At 46.0% G+C, this 19,525-nt stretch overlaps 1 protein-coding gene across 18 annotated transcripts in view; it reads right to left on the reverse strand.

Moving 5' to 3' along the window:
- Positions 1–3,498: 3,498 nt before the first annotated feature.
- LOC125941611 (zinc finger protein 391-like) overlaps positions 3,499–19,525 on the reverse strand; it is a 330,617-nt gene continuing 314,590 nt past the window's right edge. For 17 of the 18 annotated variants that reach the window (XM_049659287.1, XM_049659279.1, XM_049659288.1 and 14 more), the window contains one exon: positions 3,499–4,501. In XM_049659287.1, the coding sequence (XP_049515244.1) occupies positions 3,625–4,501 (877 nt within the window). In that variant the 3' untranslated portion in view covers positions 3,499–3,624. Of the gene's footprint in view, positions 4,502–9,727; positions 9,854–19,525 lie in introns of those variants that run through there. The other variant, XM_049659291.1, reaches the window with a different exon arrangement.

Genomic DNA, 19,525 nt, shown 5'->3' on the forward strand with positions numbered 1-19,525 from the left:
TGCGCTATGAACCAGATCTCGCGGATTATCAAAATAATAATAAGAAGCCGCAAGGGCATGCCAGAAGAGTACATGCTCCGCCTCGTCCAGGCCCTGGTGATGAGTTGACTGACGTATAGGATGCCGTATGGCTACCACTCGCTAAACAAACACGACCAGGAACAAGTCAATGCAATCCTCAGAGGCGCGTACAAACCACCTCAAACGAGAAGTTTGCGGCCCTCGGGATCCACAACACCTTCGCTGAGCTGTCGGGCGCTTGTTATGGCTTCACAAAAAGCCAGACTACAGAACACGGCGGCTGGCAGAGCCATCCTCCACCGGGCCATAACGGCAATGGAACTCCATGCCCTCGATGGGCAACGATCACTCCCGCCGGAGGTCAGAAGCAGGATCAAAGCGAGCCTCATCCCATATAACATGAGTCATCAACTCCACGAAGGACGACGTAAGGCTCCCGTCAACAGACAGCGCCGACAATTGGAGGGTGACCCATACGCAACGTACGTGTACGTGGCGGCGTACCCCAAAAGGGACCTCTTCGTGGTAGCTGCCCTGTACGGAAAAGACCTTCTTGACCCTCGCTGCCGCCGTCAGGACAGAGACCCCAGCTGCGGTGTAGACCATGGCCGCGGCGCTAGTAATAAAGTAACAGGACAAGCTGGGCAGGGAAGTTCGCGTCGTTACCGAGTCGCAACTGGCCTGCCGTAACTTTACCAACGGACAAACACCGATGCTGGCGGCCAAGATCCTAGTCCCGTTGCTGCAAGAATCCCATCGAATCACGTGGATGCCGGGCCACATGGGACTGGAGGCGCCGGAAAGGGCGAATGCCTTTGCTCGTGTTCTATTCAACCGAGTGGGGCAAAACTAATCGTCCCATCAATCCCCATCCTTTACCTTCGTGCCGCTGCCATCCAATTACTGCAACCGCCTCTGAATCCAGCGGCTCAACCGCAGGATTTATCCTCCTCGTCACAAAAAGCTAAGCATTGAAGAGGCAGTAACTCTCAGACCTACACAGATACAGCAAAATGAACCCACTAACAAATCGCGGCATCTGCCCCTAGTGTGGCGACACACGCCCTACACTCTTCCACATCTCGTGGGGGTGTGCGGGCAAACCGCAGCGCTTAAAGAAGCCGAGCACATTATTTGAGCGGTGGGCGGTAGAGTTGACCAGCGATACCCTGTCGTGCTAAGGAGCGCTCGTCCAGCAAGTTCGTCGACGAGCCATAGTTAAGGAAACCCTGGAAGGAGGACCCCACCCACTCTACCTCAAGAGCAACGACCTCAATGGTTCAAATAAATTGTTTCTCTCTCTCTCCCTATCTCAACACCAAAGAGTTTACAATGAAGTTGTGGTGAATCCCGTCTCACGCTAGGTTTGCTGGAAATGACGAAGCTGACGATTTTGTGGACACCGCACTCTCACCCCTTGAATTGAAAATAGCAAGTGACAGTGACAATAAAAGAAACGCTCAGGCACACAAATAGCTGGCGCCAATCGCCACATCAACCAGCGTGTAGCTACAAGAATGCAACAACTCCTGCCCCACTACTTCTTGCCTATGTTGTTACTCGGTTGTTTACGTTTGCCACGTCCCCTAGTGTAAAGCAGCTAACTTAAAAAAAGTCCAGGTAACCAGCTCCCAGCCTTTTTTGCACCCCCCTCCACCCACTCTTTCCCTTATGCACAATTGGGTTAAAAGGGTTGTAAGAAATAAGATACAAGCAAAGCAATGCGAGTCAACGCAGACACCTTCCATCTGGACAAGAAGGTTCTCTTTATTATCGACTACGGTTCCGTCAAGTTAAGGTTAATCATACACATACCTAAAAGACACATCCTATTTGAGATGCCATTGGTCGCACAATTATGTTTGTCACAACAGCAAAGAAAGATTTTACGGATGTAACCACAGCAGTGCGAGTAAAAACAGACTTCCAAATAGATAAAAAAACTGTAGCCCTTTTGAAACTGACAAAAGTTTCGCCATGATAAGACGATAACTAAATATCTTGTCAATGAGCTTATGATGCAGTGAAACTCCGAACAATTGGAATTTAATACGGGTGTCACACGGCGCCATTTCGATCGTGATCGTGCCCGATCAGGATCGAATTTGTCTCCGCGATTGACACCTTTGCACACGCTGCAGGAAGTAGCCAATCGCGGTCGAGAATTTCTATCCAGATCCGTCTCGATCGCGATTCAAAGCGAATGTATATAATAGTAGTGGCACCGGTGAAACACAGTGCCAAAAATATCATCGGCTCACTTTTGGATATTAAACAAAGGTAAATAATTAAAGTAGTACTAAATAAATGACACAGCAAAATGCTATTGTGTGGCACGCACGCAATGGGAAACACAGGGACGGTTTGTAAAAGTATGGTAACGGTGTCGTTTACTAAGTTTTCTTTTATGAGGGTAGTGTTACATTAACCAAACTGGCCACTGTCCTAATCATCGCCTTAGGCACCATCGAGTTTCACTGATAGGGTAGCGATAATCTTACTTGACTCTGCACTGACATGAGTTAAGCTGCCCTCCGTTGATAATTCATGCAAAGGTGCTTGCACGGTATAAAGCCAAGGCAAGGGAACCCAACGAAGCTTTCATTGCCCAAAATACAGGCGATAAGTGTGTAGCCAAGCCTTCAGTTTAGCTACAATATGTAGGTATATACTATCTAGAAACTCAGTTTGTGGCAAATGGTTCTTTCAGTTGTCCTATGTTATCTGTAATGTTCTTCAAGAAACCATCAGTTGTAATAAGCGGTCCTGCTGTCACCTTGTTCTCGTCATTCGTCTATGTAGCACTTCTTTCTCTTGCATTACCAACTCGCTCAGCAGTCAGTCTCTTACAAGTTCGAGATTAAAGAAGAAAGACCTAACACTGCCTCGCATGTGTCTTGGAATAAATCATTGCATTAGGCCGTGACTTTAAACAATCAACTGTTGGTGTGGGTACACCTATGTCTAAATATTCTCGCAGAAATTACTGCAAACACATTCTCGAAGGCACCAGAGCAGCATCGTAATGACAGAACTGACTTGTTACAATTACTAGAAACCTTCCATCGGTTCAAATATTCTTCGCAGCTGGCCGTTTTTGTCTTTTGACACTGCAGAATCATTAAAAAAAGGTAGCACCATAGGGGTTTTTTTACTTCAACACCGTCAAAACACTCGGACAGACAATTATATGAACTAAACGCTGCTGTCCAGGTTCTTTTGCGAAAACTCCTACGCTGTAGTTACACAAAACATAAAATTGCAGCCAAATTGGGTTTGTCTTCAAATGAGTTTGTTATAACTACGTTCACGACTACCACTTATGTGAACAGCATGCATTGGTCAAGTTATTCAAATCTTTTGGCACATAATTTCGTGAACGTGTATTGTCTCGTAATTTGAAAGACTCAGCTGGCATCGTTTACATTGTGCATTGCACTAAGCTGTTTTCCATTCCCTTCGTGGACCCTTGTTTCCGCCTGCTCTGTGCAGCGTATGTTGTTCACTGCTATCAAATAATCTCAGCGTTGTTTTCCTGTCCAGGTTCACACTCACGTCTCTGTGCAAAAGTCGTGGACGATTGACTTTATATGCGCACTAATCTCACTGTTTCGGCTGCCCATCTCTGTGCTTCACGAGATGTGTGGCCAGTTGAATGTCATCTATAAAGGAATCTCCACACAAATAGCATGTAACCCTCTCGCACATATGTCCGTCGAGGGTTTCTCTATCTGCGAAACGAGCGCCGCAGTGAGCGCACTGATTCGGCGATTCATCCATGTGGCGAAGGCGATGACTTCTGAGACTTGAGCTGTTCCCAAAAGACTTACTACATATTTGGCAGACGAATGGTTTCGTGCCCGTATGCAGGTTGAAATGCTCTTTGAGGGACTGCTTGCTCTGGAATGACTTCATACATTTTGGGCAGACATGGGGTTTCTCGCCTGTGTGCGTGCGTTCATGTACATTAAGGTGCGACAACTGCTTGAATGATTTTCCGCATGTCTTGCATCTGTAGGGACTAACGCCTGTATGCATGCGTTGATGTACGTTAAGGTGCGACAACATCTTGAATAATTTTCCGCATGTTTCGCATCTGTAGGGAGTAACGCCTGTATGCGTGCGTTTGTGAGCATTAAGATGGGCCGACTGCGCGAATGATTTACCACATGTTTCACAATTGTAGGGTTTCATGCCTGTGTGGGTGCGCTGGTGTATTTTAAGGTGACTCGGGATTTTGAAGAATTTGAAGCATGTTTCGCATTTGTAGATCTTTTCTCCTGTGCTCTTCTGGCAATGTCTTACTGACTTCGTCATCTTTACAGAGGGTAGATGACATGCTTCACAAATGTAGGATTCATCGCCATAGTGCTCGGTGGCGTGCCTGTGTAGGGTATGCAGTGTGGTGTAAACCTTGCTGCAGACACCGCAGACACCGCATAACTCTTGCTGTTCGTTTTCCTCGGTTCCGGTAGCATTCCTGCATGAAGCCGGACAAAGGAGCTCAAAATGGCGTACCGACCACCGTTTCCAAAATGCAGCAACACGTTTTCGACAATTCAGATTTGGCAAGCAAAAACGCGCATTTAGGCGAAAGTTACTTGATTTACCTGAGTGTTACCTTCATGCGTTTGAATTTATCTTTCCTTTTGGGCTCTAGCTTTGCAGATATTTAAAGCGTCCGAATTTGGTGGTCTGCAACGCGGAGAAAGACGGTACTCATTCGAGTTGGAAACAAGAGAATCCTATTTGTTGTCTCAATCCATCAATTATAACCTATATTTAAAAGATGTGGGTGAATAGAAATATCCGAACTATACTACTGCCTAGGAACCAGCCTGGTTTAAACTTCGATAATATTCGTGCATTTTGAAATCGATAACAAACGAGGTTCGAGGCACATAGCCTGAGGTGTGCCCTCGGAAGTTAAACGTCTGAGGACGATTTAAGAAGACTGTTTTGTCCAACATAGAATAGATGTAGAAAAGTTGTTTTTGCCGAGCGCACTGAGCAACCGAAACGCGTATATTCTAGTTCTATACGGCGTGGGCACCAATACGTTTATTGCTTCCGTGTTTTCACGTACAGCAGTGAATTATACACTAGTGAGGGATGTTTTTTATTGTTCATCGGACTGTGCAAAGTAGACACATTTGCACAAATAGTAAGCCATCATAAAAAAAACATATTGCCGCCCTTATAAAGCACTTAGCGTTACATTAGGTTTCGTGATACCAACATACAACGCTTTATCTTTCTTCATTTTTCTCCAGTGCTACCACTTTGCCTCCTGAAAGAGCGCACCAGGTGGGAGCTGCCACTGTGCATTTTGCGCTGTCTTTGTTCTTATTTAGAACAGTGTTCGTGCTGCATCAAAGTGGTTGCTGCGCATCAACCAAACCTTTAGCAAGACGATCCGTGGGGCTAAGCCGACGCGTGAAGCGAGCGGTCCTCGAAGACGAGCGAAGGATCACCGCACATTTAGGCCATATGTACGATTGTCTTAGCCATATTCGACTGTGACACAGGAATATCTGAAAGTGCTGCCTGTCGAATAAGTTTGGTGTCATGAAGGACATCGCAGTTCTCGATGTTATTGGACAAAGCAGTCAGCAGTGCCGAGTAAGTTGTATATATACTCGTCCTGTCAATTTATTTGTCCACGGCAGATTACCGTAACGATGAATAAAGACCTGAGCGATTCTGATTTTGTGTGTTTTAATCACTTTGCGTATTATTGATATATTCATATATATATATATATATATATATATATATATATATCGCCTGACCAAGGCTGGACCCCGCATGAAACGTTGGAATTAAAAACATCGTGCGCCCACATGGTATAAGTGCCTGTATATATGTTATTCTTTCCGAAGTTTTACGTGCCAAAGCCAGTTCTCATTATGAGGCACGCCGTAATTGAGGACTCCGGATTAATTTTGACCACCCGGGGTTCTTTAACGTGCACTACAACGCAAGCACACGGGTGTTTTTGCATTTCGCCTCCATCGAAATGCGGCCGCCGCGGCCGGGATTCGATCCCGCTACTCGTACCTCGTGCCCAGCAGCGCAACGCCTTAGCTGAAACAACCAGCCGCGGCGGGTCTGTATATATATATATAAGCATAACCACATAAAGCCAACAGACAGTGAAGCCAAGGAAAACATCGGGGAAATTAAGTGTGCATGCAATTGGAATGCAGAAAATAATGCAAAGGGAAATGAATAAATTAATAATGAAGAAAAGGCAATAATGAATAAAGGAAAACTTTCATTTCCTATTTCTGTCTCATTTTCTACATTCCAATTTCAACCACACTTAATTTCTCCGATGCTTTCCTTGGCATCATTATCTGTTCGCTGTATGATTAACAAAATTGAGCCCTCGGATCCCTTTTTTCGTGTGTAGATATATATATATTGTCAAGGTGTGTATTGACAGGGTACGCAAAGATTCAGAGGTCGACCTCGGTGCAGTAGCCAGAACCCTGCGAGCAGTCAGAACCAGCGCCATGCGTAAAGCGCTGGTGATGCACCCGACTGGCCGGCACGTCGTTGCATTTCATGCGCTGGAGATTCGCCTGGCTAATAGGCACTGCATCGTTACATTTCTCCCCCGGAGAAAAAGGCACCATCCTGGCGATCTAAGAATACGGTATCATAGAGAGATCATAGAAGGGCATGAGCCGACATACATGAACATTTCGCTACCGGGGGGGGGGGGGGGGGGCGCTGATCACAAGACCGCGACACAGGCTCTACGACATAATTCACAGCGGAAGTTTGTGCAATTACATGGTAAGGTCCATGATATCTTAGGAGCAGCTTAGAAGGAAGGCCGGGAGCTAAAGGTGGAACCCACAGCCACAGCAATGAATCGGAAGGGAAGCTTGAAGGGTCAGAGCCACCACGACGAAGCTTCTGGTGTGCCTGATCTGCGGTAGTAAGACAACGGGCGAGTTGTCTGCATTATTCAGTATGCTGCGCAGCTTGACATACAGGACCACATTCCAATCAATCAGGCTAGTAGGGTAGAACGGTATCGATGGTGCAGGAAGTTTCGCAATCTTACAGTAAGAAAAATGGAGAAAAGCCAGTGGTGGCTTGAGTGGTAGTATTATAGGCGAGCTTTACGAACGGAAGCGCAGCGTCCCAGTTGGAATGGGCGGACGCGACAGACGTGGCGAGCATGTCCCTAAGAGTACGGTTACGAGTACGGTTTAGAGTACTCATTCGTCGGCGGATGGTACGTGCTAGTGGGCCTGTGGTTAATGCGACACTTCTTCAGAGGCGACGTTACGACTTCAGATAGAAAAGCGCGGCCTTGATCACCAAGAAGTTCCCGAGGGCCTGCATGACGAAGAATAAAATGCCGCAGTGTGAATGATACAACGTCTTGGACAGTTGCAGAGGGAAGTGCAGCGGTTCCTAGCTAAGCATGCGAGATGATGCACTGCAACGGTAATGAAGTGGTTTCCAGCACCGGTACAAGAAAGCGGACCGTAAAGGTCGATCGATCAAAAGGACGGGATGGTCGACGGATGTGGCTGTAAAGATGCGGCAGTCAATGTAGGACCTACTTTCGGAGCTGGCAGTCGAAACAGCAGCGGGCGAACTTGCGAAGGAACTTGTACATGCAGGACAGTAATACCGGAGCCTAAGGCGGGTGTAGATCTTTAACACGCCACCGCGTGCACATTGAGGATCAGTGTGAAACAATGTTCACAAATCATCCCGAATATAACGCAGTATTACTAGGAGCCATTGCCGAACCTCGAGGACATAGTTGCAACGGTAGAGGAGTTGGTCGCGAATAGCTAATTGATGTACCTGCCGCCGTTGAGACCTAGATGTCCCGACACTGGCAGGATCAGCGAGAAACTCCAAAAGCGAAGAAATCAACGGGTCTTTGCTTTGCTCAGAGCGCATGTCATGGATGCCAAGTGCTGAAGGACAAACTTGAGTGGGCAAAGACTGTGTACGGCAGGTGAAATTGGCGAACGGGGGAGATCGTCGCCATCGGTGTGCTTGCGTCCAGAGCGGTACACGAGAGACCCGTATGTCATAGTCTGGCAAATGGAGCGCCCAGCGCACGAGGCGGCCAGAGGGGTCTTTGAATGAGGACAGCCAGCACAGCGCATGGTGGTCCGTTACTACATCAAAATGGCCGCCGTGTAATTAAGGTCGAAATTTCGTAAGGGCCCAGAGTATTGCTAAACACTCATTTTCTGTAACAGTAGTTTAGCTCCGACTTTGTCAGCGTGCGGCTAGTATAAGCAACGACGTATTCCTCAAGACCACGTCAATAGCAGCAGTGACTAACCGCACAGAGAACGCGTTTGCCGGCTGTGAATATGGGCATTTTGTCTATATCCTCCTATATAGCTCGCTTGGTGCGCGCTTACGCCGCTGTTTGAGTAACGCAATGCGCGCGGTTACTTCATTTAGTTATGCTAGGAATGAGCAACGTGAACGTTCTGCAGAACAAAATAAGCTGGAGATCGCGTTAATAACCAGGAGAACGTAGCAGATATGGCTAGCTCATGCTAACGCTTTTACACCCTATCGTTTCCTTTCTTTTGTTTCATGCATTCGATTTGTTTTACAACAGTGCCTCCCGCGCACTGCTGTTTCTTTATTAAGGCGAAATCCTTAACTGGCTCTTGGGAAGCGGAATGGGGCCGTCGGCGGGGCCGCGGTACCAAAAATAAATACAAACCGCATAACTATCGCGTCTCGTTGACTTGGTATATATACCAAAGTATAGCGTGGAAAGGCACAAATGTCTGACTAAGATGACTGATGGGTCATGGCATCATTAACTTGATGTACTTGCAATCACGTCACGATTAACGCTAACAATATGACACAGCACTCTGCACCAAATTTCAAGGTGTTTATTGACAGGGTACGCAAGGATTGAGACGTCGACTCGGTGCGGTACTCAGCACCCTGCGAGCAGTCAAGACCGGCGCCCTGCGTAAAGCGCTGGTGATGCATTTGACAGACCGGATCTTCTTCGTTACATTTCATGCGCTGGAGATGCGCCTGGCTAACCGCCACTTCTTCGGCGCAAAGCGCGGATAACACAGTTTTCCGAGGGCGAGATCGAGGGTAATTGGGCATCGCAGCGACGCCCTCTCCCTTCACGCAACACCTGGCGCACCCTCTCGGCCGCAGATGCGCCCTTTCGCCCGCTCTGCTCCACCGAGGCGCGCTCCTGCCGTGGCGTCGCAGCCAATCGTAATTTTGGGTGCCGTTTCTCTGCTACAGACGCTGGATGCTGGCTTTTTGCTCATTGAGCCATTTGATGCATTCGCATCAATATATTTCTTCCTTCCTACGTACACACATGGGAGCCCCCGAGGTATAGATGCGTGTTAATGGCAGAGCCTTATTGCTCATACCATCTGACATTCTGCCATTTCTGGGATCTAACTTTGGATGAATTTCACGGTTTAACGCGCCAACACGACTATTTGATTATAAAGCACGCCATAGTGGGAGACGGCGGAATAATTTCGACCACAAGGGGATCTTTAACTTGCCTCCCAATGCACGGGACACGGTAGGAATCATAACTTTGATCGAGCGCACATTTCGTCAGTGCAAGCTTACTGAGCTCGAGGCAGCATTCCCTGTCTTCTCCCAGTTGCTCCTATAGAATTACTAAGGAAATTTGGGCTCACCTCCCTGTTGTTTTCCAAACTGGCTGATGCTTCCTCCATGCCAGCGCGGCTTGTACTGGGTATTGCGTCATCGCCACCACTGCTGCACGCAGGAGGCCGGTAACCGGTGCTTCCTTTTCCCGCCATGTCTGTATGCCCTGAAAGCACGCCTGTTAATTCGCTAGTGCACCTCATTTACACACTTGGCATTTTTCACAATAACCTTACATGGTCTATAGCATCAAATGCCCTTTAAAATATTGTTTTTGATAAGGTAGCGTCATTCGTGCAGAAAGGGAAGGTCTAAAACCGTACTGTGATGGCGTTTTAACCAAGTGTTCATCAAGGAAATTATATTTTATCGAATATAGTACTCTCTACTCCCTTTGAGAATGTTATTATTGAAACCAGCCTCTAATCTCTAAAATTAATTATCTCCCTTCTCTTGTGCGCCAGGTGCTTTTCATTTAGCTGCACCAAATTTTAAAAATTGCCACTGGTAGATAGAACCAATCTGATCCTTAAGCTATATTACTAGATCAGATGGACGTTACTTCAAATAGAAATCGAAATGCTTCATTGAATAGTTATCACAATTGCAAAGATAGCAATATGGCTCATATTGAAATTTACGAATTGTAGCAGGTGCACTACAACATTGGCGTTCCATTTTAATTTTATGCTTAAATGCAGAAAACACTGTTCTCAAAAAGAGGAAAGTGGAACAACAATGTTTTTTTACCGCAAGTTTATTGGCGCATATCTCGAAACCGATGCCATCGTCGGAATTTGTATGAAGCTGATATGGCTTGCAAACTCCGTAGCTACATGCGTAGGTTGCAATATGTGCATTAGATTATAAGTAAAAACCTAATTAGTAAAGTTCCTGAATTAGTCAATTCCGAATTGGTTTGCTAGTGGAAGCATCGTCAGCCTCATCAAGTTCGAGGATTTCAGTTGTGCTATCTTCCAATGGCGATTTGTAAAAATTCGGCGCCGCTAAATTAATACACCACTATAATGGTTACTTTAGCACCGTTCATAGGCACAGGAATAATAGGGGTAACTGAAAGAATATACCATGCGATATATTTTAATGACCTATATATAAAAATGCGATTCACTTGAGGCGATAAAAAAAGAAGCGATGAGTTCTCGACATCATCGTCATCAGACAATTTTTATGTCCACTGCAGGACCGTAGGCTTCTCACTGCGATCTCCAATTACCCCTATCTTGTGCTAGCTGCAATTTACAGCTGCAAATTTCCTAATTTCATCACCCGACCTAGTTTTATGCCGTCCTGGACTGCGCTTCCCTTCTCTTGGCCAGCATTACGTAACTCTGTCTGCGTATTCGTTGACAGAGATCCGCTTTTTGTCACTCTGATATCGAAGCCTGACGCACGAAGAGCGCCTGATGAACTGCCCACGCGACGCTTTTATCCGTTAATGGATTGACCGCCTGTGCGCGACTCTTACTCGCGAAGATAATCTCGCGACGACCTACTGTCACCTAGATTGAATGCCTCAACAGGTCATCACAACGAGCTATTCTGTCGTCAAGACAGCGTCGACAATAACGCAAATGATCAGAAATGGTAACGTGACAGGCTATGACAATGTAACTTGTGTTACTTGTGTTAGGGTGCAGAACACCGGCATCCGAAAAGGACGGACCGACCGCTACGTAAGACACGCTTCAAAGTTGCTTAAAAATTTGTAAAATGCAGATCTATTCAAATAATCGCAATGACTTGTCAGATGTGCTATGAATTTAGAAAATATGCTCTGACGGAGTTAGATACTAAAATATAGAAATGTCAGTAGCAATACGGCCTCAATGAGCGCTTTAAGTGCAAGGGTCTGTAGGCACGTCCCCTACAAAATGCTACTTTCGCAGTAGCAGACTCTAGCGATAGGCCATGCTACGAAACTCTTGGGCTGATAACTTGCCGAGAACGAACATTCTGTAGAAAGTTAAAAAATCGATGTTCAGTCAGAAAACAGGTCAGCACCAAGCAACATTGCCGGATGAAAATGAGTATTCTGTCGGTGGGCAAGATCCAGGCGTGTTTTTGCCTTTCAGCTTCCACTTCCTTACTATCCAACAAGACATGGAGAATGGTTAGTGACTGGCCACATCTACAGCAGATGGGAGGCTCATTGCCGGTCAAGAAATGATGATATGTGTTTTTTTTTTTGCGGCGCAAGGGCCAGGTATGGCCAAAGAGCGCCATGACTGATAATGTTGTGTTAAGCGCTGATTGATTAGTTGCGATGATAAGAGGTAACATGGCTGTAAATTGGCCTAAAATCAATCGCTATCGTAGAAGCGTAAAACGATATATAGTATAAAATTATGATAGTGATGTGTGGAGTGGTCTATGGGTACAGTACGAATGACAAGTGATCATGAGGATAAAATGCAAGAGAATGGAAATAGCACGTATGCCTCCTTAAGGCCTTTGAGCCCAAAGGCTGTGAGGCGGGTGCTTTCTTTAACGCAGCTACCGCAGCAGAAACCTCTGTGAAGAGGCCGTGCTACGGATTGCCTGGAGCTATAACCTGAAAACTGTGTACATCTTTTAAGAATTCCAACAATGATTGATATTTAAAGAGAGGTTCTATACCTAAGATCATTAGAGGATGAAGTGGAATTTGCTGCCGGTGTGGTAATGGAAAATGCTTTTTCCGATCAGCGTTCAATTCAGTGCATTGCAGCAGGATGTGAAGCACAGTAAGTGGCTCACCACATTTATTACACATGGGTGAATCACCACCGGACAAGAGGTAAGCATGTGTACTGTATGTGTGTCCTATCCTAAGTCTGCAAAGTGTTACTTCTGTGCGGCGGTTCTTTGATACCGGCGGCCAGTTACCAAGATATGGCTTGATAACATATAGTTTATTTTCTGTTGCTTTATCCCACAACCGCTGTCAATAAGCCCTCAGCTTTTTCTTTAGGGTGGGCTTGAGGTCCACAACAGGGACAGTCGTGGAAGAGATGGAAACCTTCGCGTGGACGGATGTGGCTAGCTGGTCAGCCAACACGTTACCTTCTATCTCTCGGTGCCCCGGCACCCAGCATACCACGATATGTTGCTTGGACGCATAGGTGGTGCATAGTACTGAGTAAAGGGATAGAACTACAGGGGTTTTATATTTTTTGACAGTTTTTAAAGCTTTTACGACGCTCAAAGAGTCTGTGCATATGACTGCCTTTGGGATATTAGGTTCTTTAATGTGTTTAACGGCGGCCAATATCGCGTGGGCCTCTGCTGTGAAAATGCTTGTGTTAGGGTGCAGAACACCGGCATCCGAAAAGGACGGACCGACCGCTGCGTAAGACACGCCGGAATTACACTTCGACTGCATCTGTAAAAAATTCAGGAGAGGAGTATTTGTGCTGTAGTTCGAGGAAGTACTTCGTATATGCGCGACAGGTGCATGCTTTGTAATAGCTACGAAAGATGTGTCACAGTGTATAAGTTGCCACTGCCACGGCGGTGGCCGTATAGCAGGGGGCATAAGGTGGCATTCAAACAGTGGAACCCTTGTTTCGTCAGCTATGTCTCTAATGCGCAATGAGAAAGGCTGTGCCACTCTGGGCCGGTTGCGAAAAAGTTGAGAACTGCACAAATCATTTATGGTGGAATATGCGGGCTGCTCACTGTTTGCGTTCACTCTCAGAAAATACATAAAAGACGAATATGTTCGCTGCCGATGAAGTGACCACTCATCCGATTCAACGTAAATGCTTTCTACTGGGCTTGTTCTAAAGGCGCCTGTGGACAGGCGAATGCCTAAGTGGTGGACAGGGTCCAGCATCTTCAGAGCAGTTGGAGTAGCCGACTGGCACACTATGGCTCCATAATCTGGTCGTGTGCGTATGAGGCTTTTATACAAGTTCATAAGACATTTGCTATCACTACCCCAGGTTGTGCGTGACAGCACCTTTAAGATATTCATTGTTTTCATACATTTGTTTTTTAAATACTTTATGTGCTGTACAAAGGTTAATTTTGCGTCTAAAATTATGCCTAAAAATTTATGTTCCCTGTTTATAGGCAGACGCTCACCATATAACAATTTCAGGATCAGGGTACAGGCCTCTTTTTCTAGAGAAAACTACACAGGTGCTTTTTTGTGGGTTCAGTCTGAACCCGTTCTCATCAGCCCATTTGGAGACCTTGTTGAGACCAAGCTGGACCTGTCGCTCACAGATTGCGAGAGAACTTGATTGAAAAGCGATCTGCACATCGTCAACATATGTTGAATAGAAGATGTTACGTGGTATGCAGATGCGAAGAGAATTCATTTTTACGATAAAGAGCGTGCAGCTGAGCACCCCGCCCTGCGACACTCCAGTTTCCTGTAGAAATTTCCGTGACAACACATTGCCCACTCGAACACGGAATGCGCGGTTAGACAGATAGCTTTCGATAACATTGAACATATTACCGCGTATACCTAAGTGTGAGAGGTCTCTCAATATCCCAAACCGCCACGTAGTATCATAGGCTTTCTCCATATCAAGGAATACAGATAAGAAAAACTGCTTATGAACAAAAGCTTCACGGATACGTGCCTCGATACGTATGAGGTGGTCACTGGTGGATCGGCCCTCCCGAAATCCGCACTGGTATGGGTCGAGCAATTTGTTTGATTCGAGGAAGTGTAGTAAGTGACAGTTAATCATTTTTTCAAATACTTTGCAGAGGCAGCTTGTTAGCGCTATAGGTCTGTAACTTGATACAGAGGAAGGATCCTTTCCGTGCTTCAGAATTGGAATTATAATAGCCTCCTTCCAAACAGAGGGGATCTCGCCGGAAAACCATATAACGTTGTAGAGGGAAAGGAGAGTTTTTTGCGTTTCGGCGGGTAGTTGTTTCAGCATATCATATATTATGCGGTCTGAACCTGGGGCGGATGTATTACAATCGTTCAGTGCTGCCTGCAGTTCTGCTATGTAGAATGGTTCACGGTACGCCTCACTTCTTGCACATTTTCTTTATAACTTTTGTTGTTCTATTCCCGTTTTGTACTTTCGGAAGGTTTCAGAGTAGTGTGAGGAGCTCGATATGTGTTCAAAATGTGCACCAAGAAAGTTTGCTTGATCTTCCAGGCTTTCTCCGTGGCTGTTTACTAAAGGCAGGTAGTAAGTTTGTTGCCCGTTAACTTTCTTCACTATATTCCAGACTTTTCTCTCATCTGTGTACGAGTTTATGCTTGATATAAACTTTGACCAACTCTCTCGTCTTGCTTGTCGGCGCGTTCTCCTTGCCTGGGATATGACATGCTTAAAGTTTTCCAGGTTTTCTGCTGTTGGAGAATCGCGAAGCAGCGCCCACGCTTTGTTCTGGTTCCTCCGTGCTTGTCTACATGCATCGTTCCACCGGGGAACACGCCGCTTGGAGCCCATGCCGCTCGCTTGAGTAATACATTTACAGGCGGCATCAAGTATAAAAGCTGTAAAATATGTAACCGCACCATCTATGGTTAGACCGCACGTCTCAGTCCACGTCATGTGAGTAAGAGCTCGGTACCGCTCCCAATCGGCTGAGTCAACCTTCCATCGAGGGACCTGCGGGGGAAGTTGATCTTGTTTCGGCGTACTCAGGCTTATTGGGAAGTGGTCACTTCCACACGGGTTATTAAGCACATTCCATTTAAAATAGGGTAAAAGCGTCGGCGATAAAATGCTAAGATCTATGGCAGAGTATGACTTGTTAGCCAGGTTAAAATACGTGGGCTCCTTCGTATTCAAGAGACATGCTCCAGAGGAAAAAAATTAGCTGTTCAATAACGTGACCTCGAGCATCACAGCGTGAATTGCCCCACAAACTACTGTGTGCATTAAAATCACCAAGAATCAGATATGGCTCTGGGAGCTCATCTATTAATGATTCTTGGTCGCGTCTATGAAGCTGATAATGTGGTGTTATATACAACGAGCAGATGGTTATGAGTTTATTTAAAAGAACGGCTCGAACGGCCACTGCCTCAAGGGCCGTTTGGAACTTCAAATGCTGACACGCTACACTTCTATCAGCAATGATGGCTACACTGCGAGATGATGCGACAGCATCCTCGCGGTCTTTTCTGAAAGTCAAGTATTGTCGGAGGAAGTTGGTGTGTTTGGAATTTAGAAGTTTTCTTGCACACACAGCACTTTAGGATTAAACTTACAGAGAATTTCTTGGACGTCATCAAGGTTTCTTAATAGTCCTCTAATATTCCACTGTATGATGCTGTCCTTGTTGACAAAAATAATGTGCTGTGTGGCTCAAAAGGGAGGAGAGTGACTTACTTTACAGGGCCTTTGTTAGGCCCTGTAATTGGTGTTTTGTCTTTTTTGGAGCGGTCAAGGGAACCTCGCCGCTCCATCGACGCTACTAGCGCCGTTTGGCTTGGACTGGTGTCCATAGCCTCTTGAGAGGCACTGGACACCCGCTCCAGAGAGCGATGTGTGCGTCGCGTAGACTTCATCTCTAGCGACGAAGTCTTCGTCCCCACCGGACCGGAGGTCGACAGGACCCCTGTGGTCTCTGCGGTGCCCTGGCTGCTGCCGGAGCTTGTAGAGGCCACTGGTGTGGACAATTTGAGAGATGGCAGGGCAGCGTTCGCTGCTCCCACCTTAGGGGCGGGTGGCGTTGGCCTCGGCACACTAGGCGTGGTCCGGGCTGCCGCCAGAGGACGTCTTGCACCTCTTCGGCGAAAGATGTTTTGAGCAAGAATAACGAGGAGATACGTTGTCGTGCTTCACAGAATGTTATGTTCTAATTCACTTTTACAGTAATTATTTCTTTTTCTTTCTTCCAGGCTGGACAAGCTCTGGAGTATGCAGGGTGACTGCCATCGCAGTTAGCACAATGTACCTCGTCATTATTCCAATCGTCAGAAGAGTGACCGGTTGTGCCGCAGTTTGCACACATAAGCTGCCCTCGGCAGTTCTGGGATGCGTGACCAAATCTTTGACATTTGAAGCAAAGTCGCGGGTTCGGAATGTATGATCGAACATGAAGTTTTACGTAGCCGGTTTCAAGAGTCTCGGGTAAAGAAGTTGAACTGAAAGTGAGTATTAAATGCTTTGTTGGGATTTCGTTGTCATTCCGTCTGATTTTGAGGCGCTGCACATGGATTACCCCTTGGTCCTTCCATCCATCCAGGAGTTCTTCTTCATTCAATGTCATTAGCTCTTCGTCTGATACTATGCCTTTTACTGTGTTCATTGTTCGATGTACGCTTACAGAAACAGGGATGTTACCAAAGGCTACGAGGTGTGCGAGTCTGTTGTATTGTTCTTTGTCTTTTAGTTCGAGGAGCAAATCTCCACTTGACATCTTTGTTACCTTATAACCAGCTCCAATGGTCTCTTTTAGGCACTTGGCCACAAGAAATGGGGAAATTGCTCTAGCTTTCGTAGATCACTGCTCACAGTGAAGGACGTGAAATTTCGGGAAAGTTTCTTTGTTTTTGGGCCAGAATAGCGTGGTTGCGTCGGTGCGTACCCTTTTCGAGGCACGATCGGTAGAAAAGGGGTTTGAGGATCCCATGTAAAGAAATTATTTAATCGGCAATGGCGTCTGCCACCCACCACAGAGCCCAACAAGGGGGCGTGGCCGAACATGAAAAAAGTCTGAACAGCGCCAGCAAAATGGCGTTAGGTTACTGGCGGGGATACATATGGAAGAGTTGTCGGCTTTCGTTGGAATGGATGTGGCAACGTTCATCTGCAGGCATATTGCCCTCGATGCGTCTGTGCCCAGGCGCCAAACCTACTATGACGTACTATTTAGATGTATATTCTGTTCACAGGAGTGAATAGAGGTCAGTGATTACAGGGTTGTAGTGTTTCTGGGGTGAAATTACAGATTAGATGCCATTAAGAGGGTCTGAATATGATGGCCGTTTATAGTTCTGTTTTCTTGGTATGTTTAGCAGCTTCCAGTACAGCATAAACCTCAGCAGTGAAATTGCTTGTTTCTGGATGCAGGACATCTGATTCACAAAATGATGAGATGACGGCTAAATACGAAATGATAACATGTGACTTTGAGGCATCATTGTAAAATGTCTGTCAAATGTACTTCGAATGAAGTGCAAGAAAGTGCGTTTGTATATGTACCCGAGGAGCGCTCATTGTTATTTCAACAAAGGCTGTATCACAATCAACGTGCTCCATTCCCACGGAGTACATAGCTTGGCTAAAGCCATATTAGAGGATTTTTAGAAGTGGCACACTCATTTCTTAACTAAGTTTCCGTGCAAGCACTGAGATGGGTTCTCTAACTGCAGGTCAATTATTCAACAACGTTGCAGATGCCACATCGTTTACACTTATGCAAGAGGGATGTTCGCGTTTGGCATTTACCTTCAGAATGTGCATAAAATTTCAGTACGACCTGTTAAGAGGAAGTGACCACTCGTTAGCTTTAATGTAGGGGCTCTCTGCAGGACTTGTAATGAAGGGACCTGCATCCTTGGTGATGGACACGACCCAGCATATTCAAGGCACTAGGAGTAGCCGATTGATACAATATGAACCCGTAATGTAAGCGTGTTCGAATGAGGCTTTTGTAAAGGTTCATGATGCACTTCCTGTCACTACCTCACGCTGGGTGTAACATAATTTTACGAATGTTTATAGATTTAAGCATTTGTTTTTAAGGTAATTTAGGTGCGAAACAATTGTTAATTTCTTGTCTAAAATTATGCCTAAATATTTGTGTTTTGTGTTCGCAGGTATGTGCTGTCCATGAAGGTCGTCATAAGCAGGATTTGCGATGAGGCCTCTTTTTTCTTTGAAAAGAACACAGGTGCTTTTGCTGGTATTAAACTTAAAGCGGAATCATTTGAGGAAATAGCCGGCGAGCGTAATTGAGGTAGTGCCCAGTAAGGTGAAGGCTGTGTCGTAATAAACGATTTCGTTGCTGACGATAACGCAGCAGTTTTCTGCGTCTCCTTTTTTCACATTTAAGGCCCATTAACGGGCATCATTTTGCCGCACACGTGTTGGAGCACCTGTTATGGAATTTTCTGGACACTCGACAGCGGACAAGAGACATGGCGCGCTATTCAAATCCCCGTGGACTCGCACAGCGTGCAACTGTTCGCGACGTGGCCGTTTTATGCGTTCAATTCTTTCTCCTTGTGTGAGCACCCTCTTGCTAACCCAAATATGTCATTGCAACTTAAGTAAGCTAAATTATAAGGAGTTCACTAAAAATGAGGAGTTTATAAACATGAACCCACACAAAAAGTTAGTGAGCTAATCCTGACTAAAAATAACTGTCTTTAACTACACTTCTGTAGCATAATCAGTAAACGTTTGCGAGGCATCCGAATCGTAAAAGGTGTAGAGCACCGCGCCCTTTATTAATACCGCGGCAGGCGCAGTCACCTATAATAAGATACTGACAGAGTCCTATTGAGTAAAAAAGCGAGAAATGGAATGGAATGATCAAGTTACCTTTAGCCCAACTGGCAAAGTTACATGTTTTGTAGTCTCGCCTAAAATTAACATTTAGCGCTCCGGGACTACGGACATCTTTGATTCCAAAAGCATTCGAGAATGTCGGGCGACCATTCCATTACCATTCCCTCTACCCGACTGGTGCCGTCATTCCATTCATATTCCATTCCCAGTGTTTGATGATGTGAAACCATTCCGGAATCATTCCAACTCCGGAATTGCCACTCTGACAGCGATAGATGCGCAGGTTTGCTTCAGCATGTGCTGTGAACCGTCTTCGGAAGTTATATCAATGACCGACGGCCATTCCGTACATACCATGGACGTAAGTGGCGTCTGTCGGGCTGGTAAGA

Source organism: Dermacentor silvarum, chromosome 11, assembly GCF_013339745.2.
Source record: "Dermacentor silvarum isolate Dsil-2018 chromosome 11, BIME_Dsil_1.4, whole genome shotgun sequence".
In the NCBI taxonomy this organism is placed as follows: Eukaryota; Metazoa; Arthropoda; class Arachnida; order Ixodida; family Ixodidae; genus Dermacentor; species Dermacentor silvarum.